General features: G+C 29.5%; 3 protein-coding genes and 2 non-coding genes across 8 annotated transcripts; 3 read left to right on the top strand and 2 right to left on the bottom strand.

The window, feature by feature from the left end:
- The first annotated feature begins 619 nt into the window (after nt 1-619).
- Nucleotides 620-4,752, top strand: LOC125876152 (probable tetraacyldisaccharide 4'-kinase, mitochondrial). 4 transcript variants are annotated; one of them, XM_049557268.1, is made up of 8 exons: nt 620-834; nt 1,019-1,142; nt 1,742-1,981; nt 2,382-2,531; nt 2,664-2,708; nt 3,037-3,096; nt 3,257-3,337; nt 4,206-4,752. In XM_049557268.1, exons 1-8 carry the CDS (start codon nt 653-655, stop codon nt 4,359-4,361), a joined length of 1,038 nt encoding a protein of 345 aa, XP_049413225.1. In that variant the 5' UTR covers nt 620-652; the 3' UTR covers nt 4,362-4,752. The 4 variants fall into 4 exon arrangements, with proteins under 4 accessions (XP_049413225.1, XP_049413224.1, XP_049413222.1 ...); XM_049557267.1 differs by lacking the exon at nt 4,206-4,752 and adding an exon at nt 3,612-4,135 and having other exon boundaries at nt 2,664-2,873; XM_049557265.1 differs by having other exon boundaries at nt 621-834; nt 2,664-2,873.
- A 2,067-nt stretch (nt 4,753-6,819) lies between these two features.
- Nucleotides 6,820-11,807, top strand: LOC125876153 (GDSL esterase/lipase At5g55050-like). The gene is made up of 5 exons (XM_049557270.1): nt 6,820-7,105; nt 8,539-8,663; nt 9,396-9,632; nt 10,362-10,617; nt 11,446-11,807. The coding sequence occupies exons 1-5, from the start codon at nt 6,871-6,873 to the stop codon at nt 11,664-11,666; spliced, it is 1,074 nt and encodes a 357-aa protein (XP_049413227.1). The 5' UTR covers nt 6,820-6,870; the 3' UTR covers nt 11,667-11,807.
- Nucleotides 8,993-9,090, bottom strand: TRNAF-GAA (transfer RNA phenylalanine (anticodon GAA)). Its single transcript has 2 exons — nt 9,054-9,090; nt 8,993-9,028 (listed from the first exon to the last, which is right to left on the bottom strand). It is a non-coding gene; the product is annotated as a tRNA-Phe (tRNA).
- An 843-nt stretch (nt 11,808-12,650) lies between the features above and the next one.
- TRNAF-GAA (transfer RNA phenylalanine (anticodon GAA)) lies at nt 12,651-12,723 on the bottom strand. Its single transcript has one exon. It is a non-coding gene; the product is annotated as a tRNA-Phe (tRNA).
- Nucleotides 12,724-14,200: 1,477 nt separating this feature from the next.
- On the top strand, nt 14,201-18,049 carry LOC125876154 (GDSL esterase/lipase At5g55050-like). Its single transcript, XM_049557271.1, has 5 exons — nt 14,201-14,456; nt 15,390-15,520; nt 16,000-16,236; nt 16,918-17,170; nt 17,829-18,049. The coding sequence occupies exons 1-5, from the start codon at nt 14,201-14,203 to the stop codon at nt 18,047-18,049; spliced, it is 1,098 nt and encodes a 365-aa protein (XP_049413228.1).
- Nucleotides 18,050-20,508: the final 2,459 nt, after the last annotated feature.

The following is a 20,508-nucleotide window of genomic DNA, read 5'->3' as shown; positions in this document are numbered from 1 at the left end:
GAAATCCAGCTCTATTTATCTATTAATTATTACTTCTTCCATTTTATTTTTATATTATATGACAAACTTTTGACTTGCGAAATTTAAAAATGCAGATTTAACATGATGTGTTTATATTTTTTTAATATATATATATTATAGTGCGAAATTAAGAATATTATATAGAGAATATAACCACGTCAAAATTAAATTTTTGAACGACATTCAATGCATTTGAATTCTTAGAAGTTGTATAGAATAATCTTTTAAATACCCCATTCTAATATAATTAACAGAATTAAAACGAATTAAATAACTTACAACACAAATAATATTATACAACTTTCTTTGTTTTGTCATAAATGTTAGTAGAATTATTATAGCAAGTTGATCTAGTAACTAGCGTTGAATTTCAAGGCTCAACCTTAGACATGTGTCGAAAACTACCATAGGGCTAGAGGGAACTTCTTAGTGAAGGGGTGAAATGCGTAGAGATCGAAAAGAACACCAACAATGAAAACATTTTGATGGGCCGATAAATGGGTTGGGCTTCATGTACACATGGCTATGTTGGCCCAAATTGTAATCCTTTCCTTCTCCTTTTTTTTTCTTCTTCGTATTATCAAATTGATTACTACAGTATACAGTTTTTACTTCTCTACTGTGTCTATCAATGGAGAAATTGAGGAAAATGGTGAACCAAATAGCCTATACACCACCGCAAGACAGGCTCCGTACACTTTCCACACTCCATTTCTCTCTCATCCCTCTTCTCTCACTAGCTTCCACTCTCTATGGCTTCGCTCTTCCTCTCCGCCATCGCCTTTACCATCTTGGTCTGCTTCACAAAGACAGGTAAACGACAACTCTAATTTCTAGCTGTATTTGGGTTTATTATGATTTTTTTTTAAGTGGGTATTTGTTTTTTATTGCTTTGATAGCTGTATTTGTTTTTTTTTTTTATTATGATTTTGTTGATTTGTTCTATGTGGGATTTTTGTTTGCTTACCATACCTATGTAATCTCTTTGAACTGTAAGGTTGCCGGTGCCAGTGATTAGCGTTGGGAATTTAACTTGGGGAGGTAATGGGAAGACACCAATGGTTGAGTTTCTTGCAGTTTGGTTGGCTGCTGTTGGAAGTTCACCTCTTATACTAACAAGGGTACTCTGTTTTTTTTCCCAGCGGTTTCATTATGTTTGATGGTGCTTGATTGACTATGGAATTGGAGATGTTAAGCACCCAAGGGTATGATCTTGTAGTTAATTAAGTGGGATGAGAACCATGAGGTCTCGGGAGGTAATAATAGTAGGTGATTTCTTCTCATCTGTCTAAGCCTTAGGGATATAGTTAACCCGTAGATGTGCTGATGGTAGGTAGAAGCTACCTATGGAGTGAGTCAAGGCCCGGACACCATAGTTATAAAAGGAATGTTAACTTGACTTGTATTATATTAGTGGTAGTAGAAGAAATATCGAAGTGGTAGTGAAATAGTTAAGAAGTTATTATCTCTTTGTATTAGTCTCGTATATGACCTTGTGATGTTGTATTGTGGTCCAACATTAGTTACATAAATCTTCCAAGATTGGAAGAAATATTTTGAGCCGCTTATTTGGTTTGTTTTGGTGTTTGTTTGTGATATTCAGTTGTTTTTCTGATGTTGCTTTTTTCTCCTTTCTGATGTACTTTGGACCATTTTTGATTCCAATTCAACTGTTTATGAACACAAGGTTAGTGTTATTGAAAATGTTTTCCTTCTGTAGGGTTATGGTGGTGCAGATGAAGCAAAAATGCTCCAAAGGCATCTGGCTGGAACACCTGTGAAGATAGGCATAGGTGCAAACAGGGCCAATACAGCTGCCTGTTTTCTGAAAAGATATGGCCACATCAGCCCTTGTAAGCACAGTGACAGTGATTTTGAGAAACGTTTCTCTGATAACAAACAAGGAAATTGTTCTTATTCGGACCAATTCGGGGTTGCAATCCTAGACGATGGAATGCAGGTCTGCACCAAAACTGCATGTTAAGTTTTAATCACCTACTGATGAAACAGGAATTTTGTTGTTTATATTCAGAAAACTAATTCATTCTTCTTGGGTTGAGATTGTGTCCCATTATTTTTTGGAATAGGAGTATGTAACACCTCCCCTATTCCTATTGCTGTGCTTTATCACAGCCTCCTCCTTTTCTTTTCCTTTTGGATTGTAATTATTTGATCTTCCAAGAAATTCAAAATTGGATATTCTTCGTAGTTCAATCCTCAAAACTTTATTCTGGACCTAAAAATGGCCTAGCTTCTTATTTGGGTTTCACAGTTAGGAGTTTGATTGTCTGCTCCTTTATGATACTTAATAACCTAGAACCTTTACTCACGTTTTGTCAACTGTGGAAATCCGAAAGCAGCATATCAGTTTGTGGCGTGACATTGAGATTGTGATGGTGAATGCAATGATTCCATGGGGGAACCATCAGTTAATTCCACTTGGACCATTAAGGGAACCTTTGACCGCACTCACACGTGCAGATATAGTTGTAATCCATCATGCAGACATGGTATTAACACCCTTTTTCTTCTGTATATCTGAGACAACTTATTGATACTTGTGAAACATAACATTTGATTAGTAAAAATTAGAAAATCAAATAGGACCTCTGATATCCATTTAATTTGTTTGAGTTATGCAGGTCTCAAAAAAGGATGTGGAGGCCATAGCATCAGAAGTTCGAAAAGTAAAAAATTATCTTCCTATATTTTTGAGCAGACTGATGCCTTTATACTTTCTTAAAGCTGGCAACATGTCTTGTAAATTGGCTTTAATGGACATCCACCATACACTTGTCTTATGTGTCTCAGCAATTGGATCTGCTGATTCTTTTGTTGAGAGGATGAAGAAGGTACAGTTGTTGAGTTCTCTTGTTTGATACTCATACAACCTTCTATTTTCTACCTTTGCATAGAAGTTTGGAGGTGGTTGAGTTTTTATTCAGCTTCTTTCATTGGTTTTATTACCACAAGTTTTTATTCTCTTTCCTTTAAAAAGTTGTTTACACTCCGCAGCTGGAACCTGCGTATGTTGATCGCCTGGACTTCAGTGACCATCATTTATTTCAAGCTAAGGTAGATGACATCATATATTCTTGTTTGTCTTATCTTTTACTCGCCTGTTCGATCATATGACACCCATAGATCTGGTGTTGGTGCTGGACATTTTTGTTCTCTTTATCTTTCTTCTCTTTTAAGAACTTAAGTTTTCACTTTGGTCCATATATTATGTTAGGATATTGACATGATCAGATTGAGACTTCGGAATCTTCAATCAGAGTTTGCTATGAAGCCTGTTGTTGTAGTAACAGAAAAGGTGAGTAGCTCTTGCAAAAAAGTATCATCTTTTTCTGTTTATTTGTTTCTTAGAAGGAGATTAATAAATAATCAAAACTCAGAAAAGGTGATTCTTTTTTCGTTTTTGTCTGTAAAGAGATAACGCTTGTTGAGTTTAAACGCGCTGACATAAACAAGCTGGAAGAGTTAATATAGCCAACATATTTTACTTCAATTTTTACAGGATAAGAAAATTATAATTCTGATACTAAGACAACTACATTTACCTCACTCTCTATTACTTACATCTATAGCTTTTAGCAATCTGTGCAAAGAAATGGCCCAATCCTTCTGAGAATTGCTCATGTGGTAGATGTCACTGTTGTTATTTATAGGCTCATCAGACCGAGGTAGCCCTAAAATGCAAGGCACGAAAACCCCTCACTCTTCCTTGTCCTTCAATAACCATTCATCGCCTTCTTTTCTATGTTTTGCTAACCTTATTCGATGCTTTCTAGTCCTGTAATTTCTCTTTATCTTGGTGGAAAGATGCTATTAACTATCTGAACTTGATGGCTTTCTTAATTTATATCCTCCGAAAAAACATAGGCCATTAAATTTGTCCTTTGCGACCTTCCTCTTCCTATTGAGAAACAATCGTTGGAGTTGGTAGTCAATTTTAATTTAAAGACTATTAGAAACAACATCTCTATCTCTATGAGCCTATGAGGTAGGGGTAAGCTTTGCGTACATTCTACCTTCCCTAAACCTCACTTGTGGGATTCCACTAGGTATGTTGTTATTTGTTGTTGTGAATTAAACTGTCATATATGTATAGTACGGTTCACGTACTAAGTATCTAACAAATTATTATAAATTTCTCATAATCACTACTCTTGATTTGGTAGGATTATGATAGAGCTCCGGAGGTTCTTAAGCATTTGGATCCATATGAAGTGTTGGTTCTTTGCTCCAGCTTGCAAATTCTACCTCATAATGGAAACACAGAAGATAGCTTTAAGAAGTGTCTGTGGCAGCACTTGGAAAGTAGCAACAAGGTGTAAAATATGGTATAAAACTTCTTTTGAAGATCATATTGAGGTGACACGATTGTACGAGGTCACAATTCACCCAACATGATCATCTCAGATGAGCTAGAAATCGGAGATCAGAAGCAGGCAAAGTTCCTCCTAATCGTTGAGATGTACAGTTGACTTCCTCCCCTTTGTGGGGGTCTTGATTCTTACAAGTGAGCAGGAAAGGGAAGACCAAGTCAATTATTAATTTAAATTACGAATTTAGGGGTAAACATATCGCATCAGCGCGTCGATGCGATGGTGCGATAGTAGGGTCTCAGCTAACTGATTGTCTGAGTTGAAAACTCATCTAGAAATAGCATGAATTTCAACAAATTGATCTGGAAATTGATTGATTTTTTGGATTACTATATAAAAATTAGAAGACTCCAAATTTCCCAAATATTAGATATTTCTATTCTTTCCCATTATGTACAGTGGGAATATAATAAGCCCATTTTGATGAAATTGAAATGTGAAGTAACAAATATAAAAAGAGGAAGTGGGGCACCACTATATCTACGGTTCCATTGACCTGACGACAGTGATAATATATTTAGTATAATTTTATAAGTTGGGTTGATTTAGGGAAACATGAGACTTGTATACGGTCTTATTGTTATCTTAAGAACAAGATATGTTATTTCTAACAGACCTTCAACTCGCGTAAAAAAATATATTAAAATTAAATAGGTAAAATAAATACAGTAATAAAGAAACCATATCGAAAACGCTCCCGACATAGAGTAGAAAATAAGATTATTTCAACTTCAACTATAGAATACAGCAATACGATGGACCACTACTTACATTCCATTGTTCCAAATTATTTTGGTCCCCTTTTTTGCTTCCTCTGTTTAAGAGAAAAAAGAATTAATATATTTTGACATTCTGTTATTATGGGGGGGGAGCTAGCATGTAAAGTACGAGTTCAACAACAAAATCTAGTAATTTTGATTCAATTTTTTTTTTGAGAAACATTAAGAAAAATAAAGTCTTTTATATCCATTAAGTTTTCAGAAATTTAAAGAATTTTAAAAAAATTAAAATAATGTCACATGATATTATGGAAAGATACCAAAAAAAAACATATATTTTAGATTATAAGACAATAAGGAAGTGGGATACGTGTGGGACGGGTTCTTTGAGTTCTTAACTTTTTATAATTAATAAAATAATAATTAAAGGTTGGTATAAATGTTATAGATCCACAAAAAGGGCAAAGTAGTATTCTACTTTGATCTTTGAAGATCATGTCGGTGTGTTTATTTTTAACTTTTTATTTTTATTTTATATAGCAATCATTTCGTATTCAAAATTTATTGTCTAATTAATCTAAATTCATGCAACATAAGTTGTTTTTTCTCTCCATTATTATCCACTAAATTAAAGGAGCTTTTGATTTGGATCCAAAAACGTGTGAATCTGATTCACGAATCATCAACTTTACAAAATTCAATGAAAAGATTATTTATGTGCTCAATACGTTGGATGGATAAATAAGAATATTTTATGAGATTATTTTGTTTTATTTTCTATATGTGATAGTTATTTCATTATTTTAGTACAATAATAGAATAAAATAATCTAAAATTAACTAATACTTTTAAATCAAATATGAAATAAATTTAATTTCAAATATTATTTTGAATTATTATCGTTTATCTCATGCAATATGTAAAAGCTATGAACCCATCACTTCAAGTTTCATCTGACAATCACCCATTTGAAATATAAGTTTTTTTTCCCAAATAATATCATTTTCTTTTATTCAAATCGTAAACAATTATTTACTCGTTTTTTTTTTGCGTTTTCTAAATTTTAAAATATTTTCCAAAATAATAGTCTTACTTGGTGTAGAACTTGTTTACAAATTGACTAGAAGTAATAATGGATCTTCTTACACTTGAATTGACTCCACTAGTAACAAATAATATAATAGTAACACATTTGATACGAAATTTATTCTATATGATATTTAAGAAAATAAAGAAAATTATTTAACTTTGTAATATCAAATCAAATATACATAGAAATTAGAATATATGAAAATATTTTTTAATCTTTTGATCTTTAACATATCATATGATCTCTCGCACATAAAATATGACTTCAATCACTATTTATTACCTCTCTATCCTAAGTGTTTATTGCTTAATTATAATAAAACATATTGACTTGATATAAAAACGAGTGTATATATGCAAGTTATACTTTCATATAAAGCGGCTCCGTCTTAGAAGGGCAATATATTAAAGATATGTGGCCATGAAAAAAAAGCATATAATTTCGTATCACTCAAAAAAATAAAATAATTCAACTCGTTCACACAATAACGTGTAGATTGGTTTTGCGTCTTCTTCTCCTAGCTATAATATAGACCACTAACACCAATACTAAAATTCATCTTTATAAATAGCTCCCATTTTTATCTAATTTTTTTCAGTGTAGTGGAAGAAATAGCCAATTTTAATTTTTTTGGAAAATTTAATAATCAATGGCTATTTCTTCTTTTTTGAGTTTCTTTTTTTTGCTCATATGTTGTTTTAAAATATGTCAAGGACAATTAGTACCAGCAGCTTATATGTTTGGTGATTCTTTAATTGATGTTGGTAATAATAATCATATAGCTACCATTATTAAAGCTAATTTTCCTTATAATGGTCGTGATTTTCCTGGTGGAAAACCTACTGGAAGATTTTGCAATGGCAAAAATACTGCTGATTTTATCGGTAAGTGTTCCCTCGATCGTCTTATTTTCACGTATGCTCACTGAATTTTATCCATAAAATGGCTATATTAAAGTAACGAACTTAATTTGGTCGTTATTTAGACTATTTCCATCGCTATTATTCTCGTTGTTCAAAATGTTATATATATATATATATATATATATATATATATATAAATAATAAGTAAAATGATTTCTTCAAAAGCAGCGAAAATAAATTTCAAAAATGGCATTTCATACTTTTTTTTGGTACCGCAATGTCGAAATCATCTTTGGTTGTAAAATGGCACTATATATCACTAGGTCTTAGTGGGGGTACGTACTGTATAAATTGTGCATGAAAACCAACTCTTGGATGAATGAAATTGGCGGAGTCAGGTAGGATCGAGGAGGCTTCGAATTTAGCAAAATTATATATATATATATATATATATATACGTTGAACCCTTGTTGATTACTTCATGTATTCACTTCTTTATACTTTTATATATATATATATATATATATATATAGTCGTTGAACCCTTGTTGATTACTTCATGTATTCACTTCTTTATACTTTTAATTAAATTCAGATTCCGCCCGTAAAAAAAAGATTAAAAGAAGGAATAGAGAAAAAAAGGAGAGAGAGGGAGATGGGAAATGTTTTTTTTTTGGCAATGAGCGATGAGAAGAGAACATATTTAAGGGTCCATTCATTTTTACTTATATATAGTCCTTTTATGGTATAAATGTTGGTCCAAATATAATATATATTTATATTTAAAAGTTCTTTAATGTTGAATTACCTTTAACAACATGTTTTTATAATCATAATTAGTAATAGCATGACATGATTAAGATCAGAAAATATATTTTTTAAGGTTACTTATAGTAGTAATTCTTTAATTAAATAATATATAGTATCACTAAAATAAAACACGACACATGGATTATTCTTTTTTGGAAGTGGAGTATTAATTCTATTTTGAGTGATGGAGCAAACTTTTAACTCTTTATTTTCTCTCTTTATTTGTTATAATATTATCTCCTCATTATTTTACGATATAATTATCTATTGTTTCCTTTACTTTAGTTGTGTTTTATTTGTTGTCTTGTTGTTGTTCTTCTCCTTTATTTCTAGCATGATTTAATTTCTTCATTACTGTATTTTCTTTTTATACTTGAGTTTGATATATATTTTACTTGAGTCGAAAGTCTATCAGAAACAATATCTTTATCTTCACAAGATTAGACTTTAAGACTACATATACAATTTCCTCGATAAACCCCGCATATGAGATTATAGTAAATTTGTTGTTGTTGTCGCTGCTACATCCACTATTTTGTTGTTATAGCTTTTGGAATTATGGATGCAAACTTTATTATTTATTTATTTAATATTTTTTGTAAAGTAACTATTTTTTTTTTTTTTTGCATTTTAATTGTTTTGCAGCTGAGAAATTAGGAATACCAACACCTCCCCCATACTTGTCTGACAAGAACAATCAGTTTCCAAAAGGTGTAAGCTTTGCTTCTGGTGGAGCTGGAATCTTCAGGACCACCAATGATGCATTAATTGTAAGACATATATATATCCATCTTAGTTTTTGTATTTTTTTGGGGGATTTTATCTAGTCAGTATTCATATCGCGTAAGGTTCGTTAATGGAAAAAATATTTTTTATCGTAATCTTTGTGATTTCAAAATAAAAATAAAGAAATTTTATTTGTTTTACCACAACTTTTACTGATTCCTTAATGCCTCTCGCCTTTATTTTACATTTCAAATAAAGTACATGAAACAAAAAATTAATTTTCAGGGACATGTTGAATTGAAAAATTAGCTTAAATTAAAAATAGAAAATAAAAGAAATCTTTTTTCATGAAGAAAATAAAACAAAAAATTTATGCGGTGAACGTGGATCGAACACGTGACCTTCAGATCTTCAGTCTCACGTGACCTTCAGATCTTCAGTCTGACGCTCTCCCAACTGAGCTATCCCCGCTAGTTGCTTATATATTTTCTGTAGTTAATTTATTGCATTATTCTAAACATATAAACACTTATTAGTGTAATTGGAATATATGGATTTTTTATAGGATGTAATAAATAACAAGAAAATCTTCAAACTCAAAATTTACAGTTGATTGAATTTAGATTAGAAGTTTATAATAATGAGTTCAGAACGTTATTAATTCAATGAGCTTTTCAATACAATATATAAAATTTGAACTAAAATTACTGAATTTTGTCGAACTGATAATGCCATTCATGTACTAATTAACAATAATTTATTTTGTTTATTTGCAGAGTTTTGCGCTTCATATGTCTCAACAAGTACAGTTTTTCTCAGTGGTGCAACAAAGATTAGTGAAGCAATTAGGAGCTGATGCTGGAATGAAGCAATTATCAAAATCTCTATTTGTTGTTGTCATTGGAAGTAATGATATAATTAATTATTTTAAATCTGATTCAAAACTCCCAAAGACAAAAGCACCCCAACAATATGTTGATGAAATGGTCTCTACTCTACAAGGACAACTAAAGGTACATTTTCTACAAACAATTTACTAGATTATAGCTTAAGAATTCGGCCGAATTCAGTAACTTAAAATATTTATTATTAAATTTAGAATTCAGTAACTTAATAAGACTAAAATCTCCAATTTATAAGCTTTAAATTTTGACTTTGCCTCAATCTGTTTATCATATATAAACATAAAATTGATTGTCTTGATATATAGAGTATTCTACGACGTCCTTGAGGAATTGAAATTCTCGCTATTTGGTGTTGGAAATAGGAAAAACAAAATTTATGGGTAACTTTCAAGTTTATTGTCTCTGTCCAACCCATCCAACATCGTGCCCGAACCCCATCTCTTTGACCATTCCACCACCCTCCACCCCATTTCATCCTATTTTTTTAGGTAGCTTACATATAACTGTTTTTGAGATAATAATTCTTTTATTTATCAGACATAAAAAAAACACTTATTTTTTTCAAGTTTATTTAGAAAAAGAAATATTTTTCTTCGTAATAAACACACTGTGTCTTTTAACACACTTATTAGATACCTAACTCCTTTTCAATAAAAAAAAACCAAAGTAACCAACTGACTGATCAATCTCAAAGATCTTATCGATAATTCGAAAACATACACAACTCTCATAAAAGACTCCTAATAGTCCTTTTTTTTTTTTATTTAATTTAAATTGTTTTGTCCTCATTTCATCCACTAACTAATAGGATTTTTTATTTATTTTTTTGGATTTCAGCAATTACATGGACTAGGTGCAAGAAAATTTGTGATAACAGCAATAGGATCAGTTGGATGCATGCCATTACTAAGATTTCAAAGTGCAAATAATTCAAATGAATGCTTCCAACAAGCTAATTTTTGGGCAGACAAATATAACCAACAACTTCAAACTATGCTTAAAGGATTGAAGGCTGAGCTCAAAGATATCAATTACTCATTTATCGACACATACGCTTTGTTGCTTGATATCGTCCAGAATCCAGCTATTCACGGTAAATTCTCGATTTCAATAACTCATTTTTCTTCTCTCACAGAGATAAATTCAAAATTTTAAGTTTAACGCGTTGTGAAATACTATCCATTATAGTTTACGTACATATATAAACTTACAAAAAAAGCGGATTTTGAACATAGAATAATGTCACATGGAATGATTTTAGTGTAAGAGATATTTGTACATTTTATCCCTCAGACTTCGATAAATTCTTATTTTTGGTCCTTGTGGTATTTCACTAAACATGTTTCACCTTGAATGAATTAATATGTGAGCTTTTTACCCCTTTACATAGAAAATATACTATATTCAGATTCTATATACAACTATATTATCATCAAATATAAAGTGATTGTATTAATTAATTAGAGATAATACATAAATAGTCACAAGCAGAATTATAAAAAGTATACATTTCAAACTCAATGAAAGTTAAATGTACATGTTGCTTAATCAAATTTTACAAGGACAAAAAATCATAATTTATCATTATTTCAGGGACTAAAATCGCAAACTTCCTTACTTAGAAATATAAACACTTGAAATTATCATATAGCCGATTTCAAATGCTCTTTTAGTTATACAAAACTTATTTCACAATCTGTCGTTAATTATATATAAATATTGAGAAAAGACATAAAATCACTATTGAAGTTATCCCGAATTTACAAAAAGACACTTGAACTTTGCAACCGTCCTATTACCCCACTAAACAATTATGAACTAATATTATTATATCATTTTTCGATCAGCCTCAGATTTTAAGAAGCAAGTGTGTTCATACACTGATGAGACTGATCGTTAATCTTTTATCATTTTTTTCCAGGTTTTACTGAAGTGAAATCTGCTTGTTGTGGACTTGGAAGACTAAAAGCTACAGTCCCTTGCACCCCAGTTGCTCTTGTCTGTCCCAATAGAAATAAATATGTTTTTTGGGATAGATACCATCCAACTGAAGCTACTGATCGTTTAATTATTGACACAACTTTTGATGGAAACAACAAATATATTTTCCCACTAAATGTGAAACAACTTATTGCCTTGTAATTTTGCATATTTTGAGCATAGAAACAAAAAAAAAAACACCAAGGTAACTTTGTAGACAGGTTTTTGTCTATATACATTTGAATTATACTTTTTGTTGTAATCAATTTCTTGCAAATATCTAAAGTGAAAGTTTTTGTATTATTCTCTCTGTCTCAAATTATTTATCGTTTTAGCAGTTCAAACTGATTTTTAGTGATAATTGTTCTTGAAGACTATTAACATCTCAATAAAGTGAAAATATTTTAAGAATAGATTATATCAGTCTAAAATGAGGGTAAAATAGTAAAAAATGACTCATAAGCAATGTTTTCTTGAGGAGTGTGTAAAAGAGAAGTACGACGAATGATTAAAGACCGAGGGGGTGTATTTTTGAGAGATGATCTTGTTATTTTATTTATTGCTAATGCTATCAAATTCGAAATTGGATAATGGAGTTTGATTAATTTTAACAAGAGCATCAAGGAATATAATGGGATAGATGAATGTTCATGTTCATAAACAAAATTAAATATCGAATTCAAAATACTAAAAATAGAGAAATTCTTGATGTGAAACACTTCCTCCATTAGTCATGAGCCCTAAGCGATGAGTGTGGATCGAACACATTAGGTAAGAGTTGAGATTGTATTAGGTGGTTTTCAAAAAAAAAACATTGAAATTATAATAGATGATCTTGAACTTTTTGACCTTGCTTGTTTCGTGAGGAAACTTCAAGTTTAACATATTTGCCATTTGAGTATGAATGCTTGACCATGTATAAATAGGGGTCAAAAGTTTAAAATCACTCATTTTCAAAATCATTCGATATATTTTCCAGCCTTAGAGACAAATGGTCTTGAACTTTTGATCTAGCTCGTCTTTAGAAGAAAAAAATAAATCCAAGTTTAACAAGTTTTGATGTTTGACGCACATTATAAATCAACAACATGTCAATGTGACACAAACTATAAAATAAAACTGAATCAAAGAAAAACATAAAAGTAATGCGGTGAACGTGGATCGAACACGTGACCTTCAGATCTTCAGTCTGACGCTCTCCCAACTGAGCTATCCCCGCTTGATGTTTACTTGTTATCAACTATTTTATATATAAATTATCTTCATAAACATCAAACAACTAAACATTTTATATTTTTTTCCCATTACCCATAAGTCATAACAAGTCTTTATCTTTGCATCTCTTGTTTGACTTTATGTCAAAATATAGCAAATAAATACTAGCACTATGATTTGACTTTATGTCTTGTACGTAACAAAATTAAATAACACGACAAATAATTAGCTTAGGATACACGAAAAATAATTAGTTAAATATGACAAACATCCAAACGTAAGAAAAAGACTACTTAAAAATATCCGATTGAGTTGTTAATTTCTTGTTACTACGCTATTTAGTAAGCTAACCCAAATTAGAAGTTTTATTCTAACGAATTCAATAATAATAAAAAGTTTAAGTTATATATATCGTTATTATAAACATTATGTTACGTAAAGGACGTTTAAAGGTAGTACTCAATACAAATTGAGATTTCTTTATACAAACAGTGCATATAACTTAAACTCATGAAAAAAAAACGCATAATATTTTGAGATTCTCATGATTTCATTTTAATTTTTTGTTTCATGTTTTGATTGTTGACTAGATTGCATTGCATTTAATGGTAACTTAATTATTTTTTTACTTTTTCTAGGATTCTTAATATGATTAATTACTCTTGTTGATAATGACATTAAATTAAACACACCTTCAATATAAATTGTCTATTGTCTAACTTCATATTTAATTTGGAGTTGAACAAGATCAATGGCTTCTACCAAAACTAAATTGCTAAATTCATGTGTTTTAATAATTGCAATTTTATTAATTTTGCAATTTAATATGTCAAGAGCACAAAAGGTGACAACTATGTAATATAACTTAAACTCATGAAAGAAAAACACATAATATTTTGAGATTCTCATGATTTCATTTTAATTTTTTCTTTCATGTTTTGACTGTTGACTTGATTGCATTGCATTTAATGGTAATTTAATTATTTTTTTTACTCTTTCTAGGATTTTTTAACATAAATAATTACTCTTGTTGATAATGACATTAAATTAAACACAACTTCAATATAAATTGTCTATTGTCTAACTTCATATTTAATTTGGAGTTGAATAAGATCAATGGCTTCTACCAAAACTAAATTGCTAAATTCATGTGTTTTAATAATTGCAACTTTATTAATTTTACAATTTAATATGTCAAGAGCACAAAAGGTGACAACCATGTAATATAACTTAAACTCATGAAAGAAAAAACACATAATATTTTGAGATTCTCATGATTTCATTTTAATTTTTTGTTTCATGTTTTGACTGTTGACTAGATTGCATTGCATTTAATGGTAATTTAATTATTTTTTGACTCTATCTCGGATTTTTTAATATAAATAATTACTCTTGTTGATAATGACATTAAATTAAACACAACTTCAATATAAATTGTCTATTGTCTAACTTCATATTTAATTTGGAGTTGAACAAGATCAATGGCTTCTACCAAAACTAAATTGCTAAATTCATGTGTTTTAATAATTGCAATTTTATTAATTTTGCAATTTAATATGTCAAGAGCACAAAAGGTGCCAGCCATGTATGTGCTTGGTGATTCTTTAGTAGATGTTGGGAATAATAATTATTTGGAGACATTTTTCAGAGCAAATTTTCTTTTTAATGGAATTGATTTCCCTGGTGGCAAACCCACAGGAAGATTTAACAATGGGAAAAATGCTGCTGACTTTATTGGTAAATATTATTTTCTTCGTCTATTTTTATTTTTTCAGTATTCATGACTTGATATGTGTCTTAACGAATGATAAATCAAATGACAATTTTATTATATCATCTTTTAAATATGATAGATTCAATTTTTTGAGAGATGATCGTAGTCTACCGTTAATAGTTAAAGTAAATTATTAACTAAGTGATGAATTATCTCTTGATTTTTAAAACTCAATAAGTAAAAAATAGACGTCTATTTTTATTTGGATAGACAATTAAAATTAACGGCGAGAGTACTTTCAGTCCCAACTCTCAAGTATTAATCGTTATGATAAAATTAAATTTGTTTTTATAATATTCGACGTTTTAAAATAGTAAAAGGCATATATTATTACTCTGTTCCCCTAATTTACTTTGATTACTTTAATTAACAAAATGGTATTTAAGTGAAACATTAATTTAAGAGAGAGAAAACGGCAATTTTAGATGAATAATGTTATTAATTAAGGTTATTAAGAGACGAGAAGAATATGAAGCTTTGGTTTGATTAAGATTTTAAAGTTGAAATTTAAAATTAAAAAATTTTAGTTTTTGAAATTTGAAGTTTCGTTTGAACACACACTTATTTGGAAGAAATTTTACGAATGGAAGTCCCAAAATCCAAAGAAATTGATTGGTCAAATAGATATTTGAAGATACATTTTCAAAATCTGATCCAAAATCTATGGTCAAACACCAGCGAACAGACAAAGGCTCGGAAAGGTTGATAATATTAAGTGATACTAATATAAGAGAACTTAAGTGAAATCTGAGTGATTTCATGATCAGAAAAATGAAAATTTATAATAATATTAATTGTAATTATGCTATAATTTCAATAATCTTGTATGTAATTAGCTTATCATTAATTTAAAATGTGATATGTGGGAACTTAATTTGTTCGTTTTTAAATGACAGCTGAAAATGTTGGTTTACCTACACCACCACCGTATCTTTCCGATTCCAACAAGAATAACGTCTTTCTACAAGGTGTAAGCTTTGCCTCGGGAGGAGCTGGAATTTTAAATAGCACCAATGATCATCCTTATGTAAGAACATATTTATTCAATTTTATTTTATTTTATACTATGACGTTATTATTATTGGAAGATTTCAAATTTTCTCTCATAGATTATAATTTTTTCAAACTTCTTCGTTAATAAACTCCTATATACATTTTTCTTTTTCGTAGTTCATAAATTTATGGAATTTATTTTAAGAAAGAAAATCGTTTGATTTCATATTGAAAATAATATGCTTGATTGATGACTTGTATTTCAAATTTAGGCATTTAAAAAATAAATAAAGTAAGTGCTTATATTTTGAAACACTAAGAGGAGTACGTTTGTGTTTTCTCTTTATGTTATATTATATGCCGTTTTCTAGTCTCTATAATCACATTTTGCTATATATAACAATAAAAAAAAATAGTCAGACAAACGACATTGTTATAAAGAGATTTAACTATATTGTGTACTAGCGTCGTGTTTAACTTTTCTAATGAGTTTTTTTTTTCTCTTTGTGATAGAATGGCACAATTTACCTCTCAAAACAAGTTGGGTATTTCTATGAAGTGCAACAAAGGTTGATTAAAAAGATGGGGGAAAGTGCAGCAAAAGAGCACTTGACAAATTCTCTATTTGCTATTGTTATTGGAAGCAATGATTTATTCAACTATTTCAGCTCAAAATCCAAAATCCATCTCACAAAATCACCACAAGAGTACATTGATTTAATGCTATCCACCTTATCGAACCAACTAATGGTAAGTTCTAGCTTCAGATTTAGCACTTGAAGTTTATGATTCTTATAACGATTGCAGATAAATTGAGTTTACAATCAACTATTTCTAAGCTTGTGAACCTATATGTGTTGCTCATGATTTGCCATCGTGAACAACAAGAAAAAATGGTATAACATATATAAAATATGCTTGATATGAAGAAAGTCATTTTTCAGTCATTTGTTGTATTTGATTATGGAAGAAAATGTTTTTCATCAAAAAGAGGAAAATGTACATACTATAGGCGGAAGTCATTTTTGTCGTAACTATAATGTTTAATTTGTAATTTCATGTTACTTACTCTAACACTATAGACATTATTATTACTCTTTATTATTCAAAAATTCCACCAATGTGCTAATATCATTACTAATCTTTTCTTGCAGAAAATTACTTCATTCATCAACCAAACACCAAAAAGAAAAAAAAATTCAAAAGATTAAATATTTTTCATAAAAAAAATATCTTCAAAAATGACTTATGTTATACCAAACATATTTTATAACATTTTCTTCTTCTTTTTTTTTGTTAGTATGTTAATCATGTAGCATAATCACGTAAATAATTATTATGTATGTCTAATCATTGAATATTACTTCTTATAACTCCTTACATAACATAAGTTTAATGCATCTGACTGTCTTTTTATTAATTTGATTTCAGCAAATACAAGGTTTGGGTGGACGTAAATATTTGATTGTTGGGATAGGGCCATTAGGGTGCACTCCATCGCAAAGGCTTCAAAATTCTTCAGAGAATTGTTACGATGAGGCTAACAATTTGACCACCATTTATAATAAAGCTCTACAATCAATGTTGCTAAAATTGAAGTCAAATCTCAAGGAACATTTCAACTATTCCTACTTCAACGTCTATGATTTCTTGATTGATCTCATCCAAAATCCAACAACGTATGGTATGATTACAATAACTTCATTTTTTCAATATTTGTCTTTTTTTTATTGGAGCTTGCCTCGACTAATTCAGATAAGTGTCATATAAGACACATTTACGAAGAAGTGTTTTTGTTGGGATATTTTTCGATACCTAGAGATGTAATCTGATATATCTAATTAAGACTTAAAAATGAAATGATCTTATCTATCCTACCATAACCTTCTGTGATTGACTAGCTTTTGTTATTAATATGCATTCTAACTCAACCTTCTATGATTTCTTTGTTGACCTCATACAAAATCCTACAAAATATGGTATTATTACAATTTACAATAAGTTCTTTTTTCTAATATTTTGTTTTTTCTTTTGATTTTCGATCGGAGCTTGCCTTGACTAATTCAATCAGATACCCGCCGTGTAAGATACATATAAGGAGAAGTGTTCTTTAATTACTAGGGTTTTTTTTCGATTTCAAGGCTCAAATCTGAGAGCTCTGGTTAAGACTTAAGGGTGGAGTGATCTTATCCATCCTACCACAACCTTCAATGATTTAGTTTTTGTTATTTTGCATTCTAGCCTTCAAGTGAGGTCTGGAAAGCATAGAATGTATGCACGTCTTACTTCTACGTACCTTACCATATATTGCAAATCTCTTATAAATATGTTTTATTTTTCAGGTTTTCTTGAGGTTAAATCTGCTTGTTGTGGGATAGGGAGATTATATGCTGAAGGTCCTTGTATTCCTATTTCAACATATTGTCCCAACAGGAGTGATCACATTTTCTGGGATGAAGTTCATCCTACGGAGGCAACAACAAAACTTCTTGTTAATACTCTTTTCAATAATACAAAACAATATGTAACCTCAATGAATTTAGTCAATTTACTTGCTTTGTAGAATATGGTTAATTATCTACATAGTGCCAGTACTTGTTTGGTCATGTTAATGTAGTAGCTTATCCAAAAAAAAATATTTAAAATAATTTCACTTATTTTGAAAGACGTTATTTTTGTCCGAATTCTTTGGAGAGTACTAATTATTTGTGTTTGGCTGATCAATTTGAAAAGTATTTTGGTTAATATAAGAGCAACAATTTATCCTTGGCCAAACTTTTAAAAAATTGTTTATCGAGAAACTATACTTTTTTCCAGCTTCTAAAACTATTCAAAAATACTCCTTTTTTTTTTTTTTTGCTTTCTAATTCTAAGAGTTTAATAAAACACTTTAATTTTCTAAAATAAATATTTTTAACTTTCGAAAAACTTGGATAAATAAGCTAAAAATATGAAGAAAGGGAGAATGCAATCTCTCAATGGGAAAATTATATGGAATAATAAACTATTAATTCAAATTAAATGCTATAGCCATAGATTCTTTTATTTGTAATTCGCAGCAAACATTCCATTTGTATACCAAAATATACAAATGCAGGACCCATTTGTATAACAAAATATACAAATGTAGGACCCATTTGTATACCAAAATATACAAATGCAGGACCCATTTGTATACCAAAATATATAAATGCAGGACCCATTTGTATACCGAAATATATAAATGCAGGACCCATCCATTTGTATACCGAAATATATAAATGCAGGACCCATTTGTATACCAAAATATACAAATGCAGGACCCATTTGTATACCGAAATATACAAATAGACACAAACACATATTTTTTTATGTATATGTATACCGAAATATACAGATTAATAGTCATATCAAACATAAAGTTTGTTATGGAGCGCAATTATACAAACTATAGCTATAACATACAAATATAATTTTTATGTTTGCTAAAACTGAAATTTACTCATCTCAATTGCGACAATAAGCTTACTATATTATAGATTGTCGTACAAAGTCAACTCCATGATCACTAAATTGTGGAAAATTAAAGAATTAATTATTAATTATTGAAGGTATTAATATGTTAATTAAAAGGGCTGATACTTTTGGAGTGGGAATCCTTTCTAAGCAGCCTCCTTCTAAGATTATTAATTAATATAACACACTATAATTACTTAACTTCTGATTTTTGGCTGGAAATTTGAACTTGACGTTGGTCTTAATATTCATTAGATTATTAATTAATATAACACACTAAAATTATTTAACTTTTGATTTTTGGTTGAAAATTTGAACTAGACGCTCATCTTAATATTCATTCGTCATTCAAAATATTTAATAAATATCTTTTTATCTCGAAGTACTAATTAATATGTTAGTGAAGAAAATATAATGATTTTGGATTTGGAAGTTTTTGCTAGGTGGCCTTGTGCAAAGATTATTTTTAATATAACACAATCAAATTGCTTAACTTTTGATTCTTTGTCTATACTTGTTCTAATAATATCCATCTGTCATTTAAAAATACTTAAATATATACCACTTTTATCACAAATTTCTAATATGTTAATGGAAAGAGAGGTTATTTTGGAGTTGGATAATTGCTAGGTGGGCTCACTCGAAAGTAATTAATTATTTATTAACACATTCAAATTTCTTCAAGTAATTTTGATTCTTGTAATTTTGAAGTTTGAACTAGACACTCATTAGAATGTTTGTCGTTGCTTAAAACATTTAATTTTTTTTTTATCCGAAGTTATTAATATATATGTTAATGGAAAGAGATAATAATTATGGAGTTGGAGTCGTTGCTAGGTGGACGGTGACCTTATTCAGAGATCACACTTATTCTAATATCCATTTGTCATTCAAAATACTTAAAAAAAACCATTTTTATCACGAACTACTATTATGTTAATGAAAGAGAGATGATTTGGAGTTGGAGTTGCTTAAGTGGCCGCACTCGAAAGTAGTTAATACTATCATATTCAAATTCCTTTAAGTTTTGATTCTTATAATTTGAAGTTTAAACCAAACACTCGTTAAAATATATTTTTGCCACTTAAAATATTGTACACATATTTTTTTGTCTTATCCAAAGCTATTAATATGTTAATGGAAAGAGACGATAATTTTGGAGTCAGAGTCGTTGCTAGGTGAACAGTGACCTCACTCGAAGTTCGTTAATTAACTTAATAAAATATACCTAACATTTAAATTTCGACTTAAAGTTCAAACTTCGTTCTTTCCTCAAAATACTGAATACATATCTTCTTTATCCCAAACTATTCGTATCGCGCCAAATTATATTTTTTATACCCCTCTAAAATAGAATTTATCTACTAATCAATAGTCCAAAAATTGATTTTTTACCTCATCAATCATAATTCATCCAAAAAATTACACTTTCTATAGTTGGAAATGAAGAAGGTTCCTTGAATTTCATGAATTAATAATTATATTACCTTATAATATAGTTTTATGAAATAAAGTAGGAAACATGAT

This window comes from Solanum stenotomum, chromosome 9, assembly GCF_019186545.1.
Source record: "Solanum stenotomum isolate F172 chromosome 9, ASM1918654v1, whole genome shotgun sequence".
Classification (NCBI taxonomy): domain Eukaryota; kingdom Viridiplantae; phylum Streptophyta; class Magnoliopsida; order Solanales; family Solanaceae; genus Solanum; species Solanum stenotomum.
Note: the sequence above shows the minus strand (reverse complement) of the source record. Positions and strands in the feature narration are given on the sequence as shown.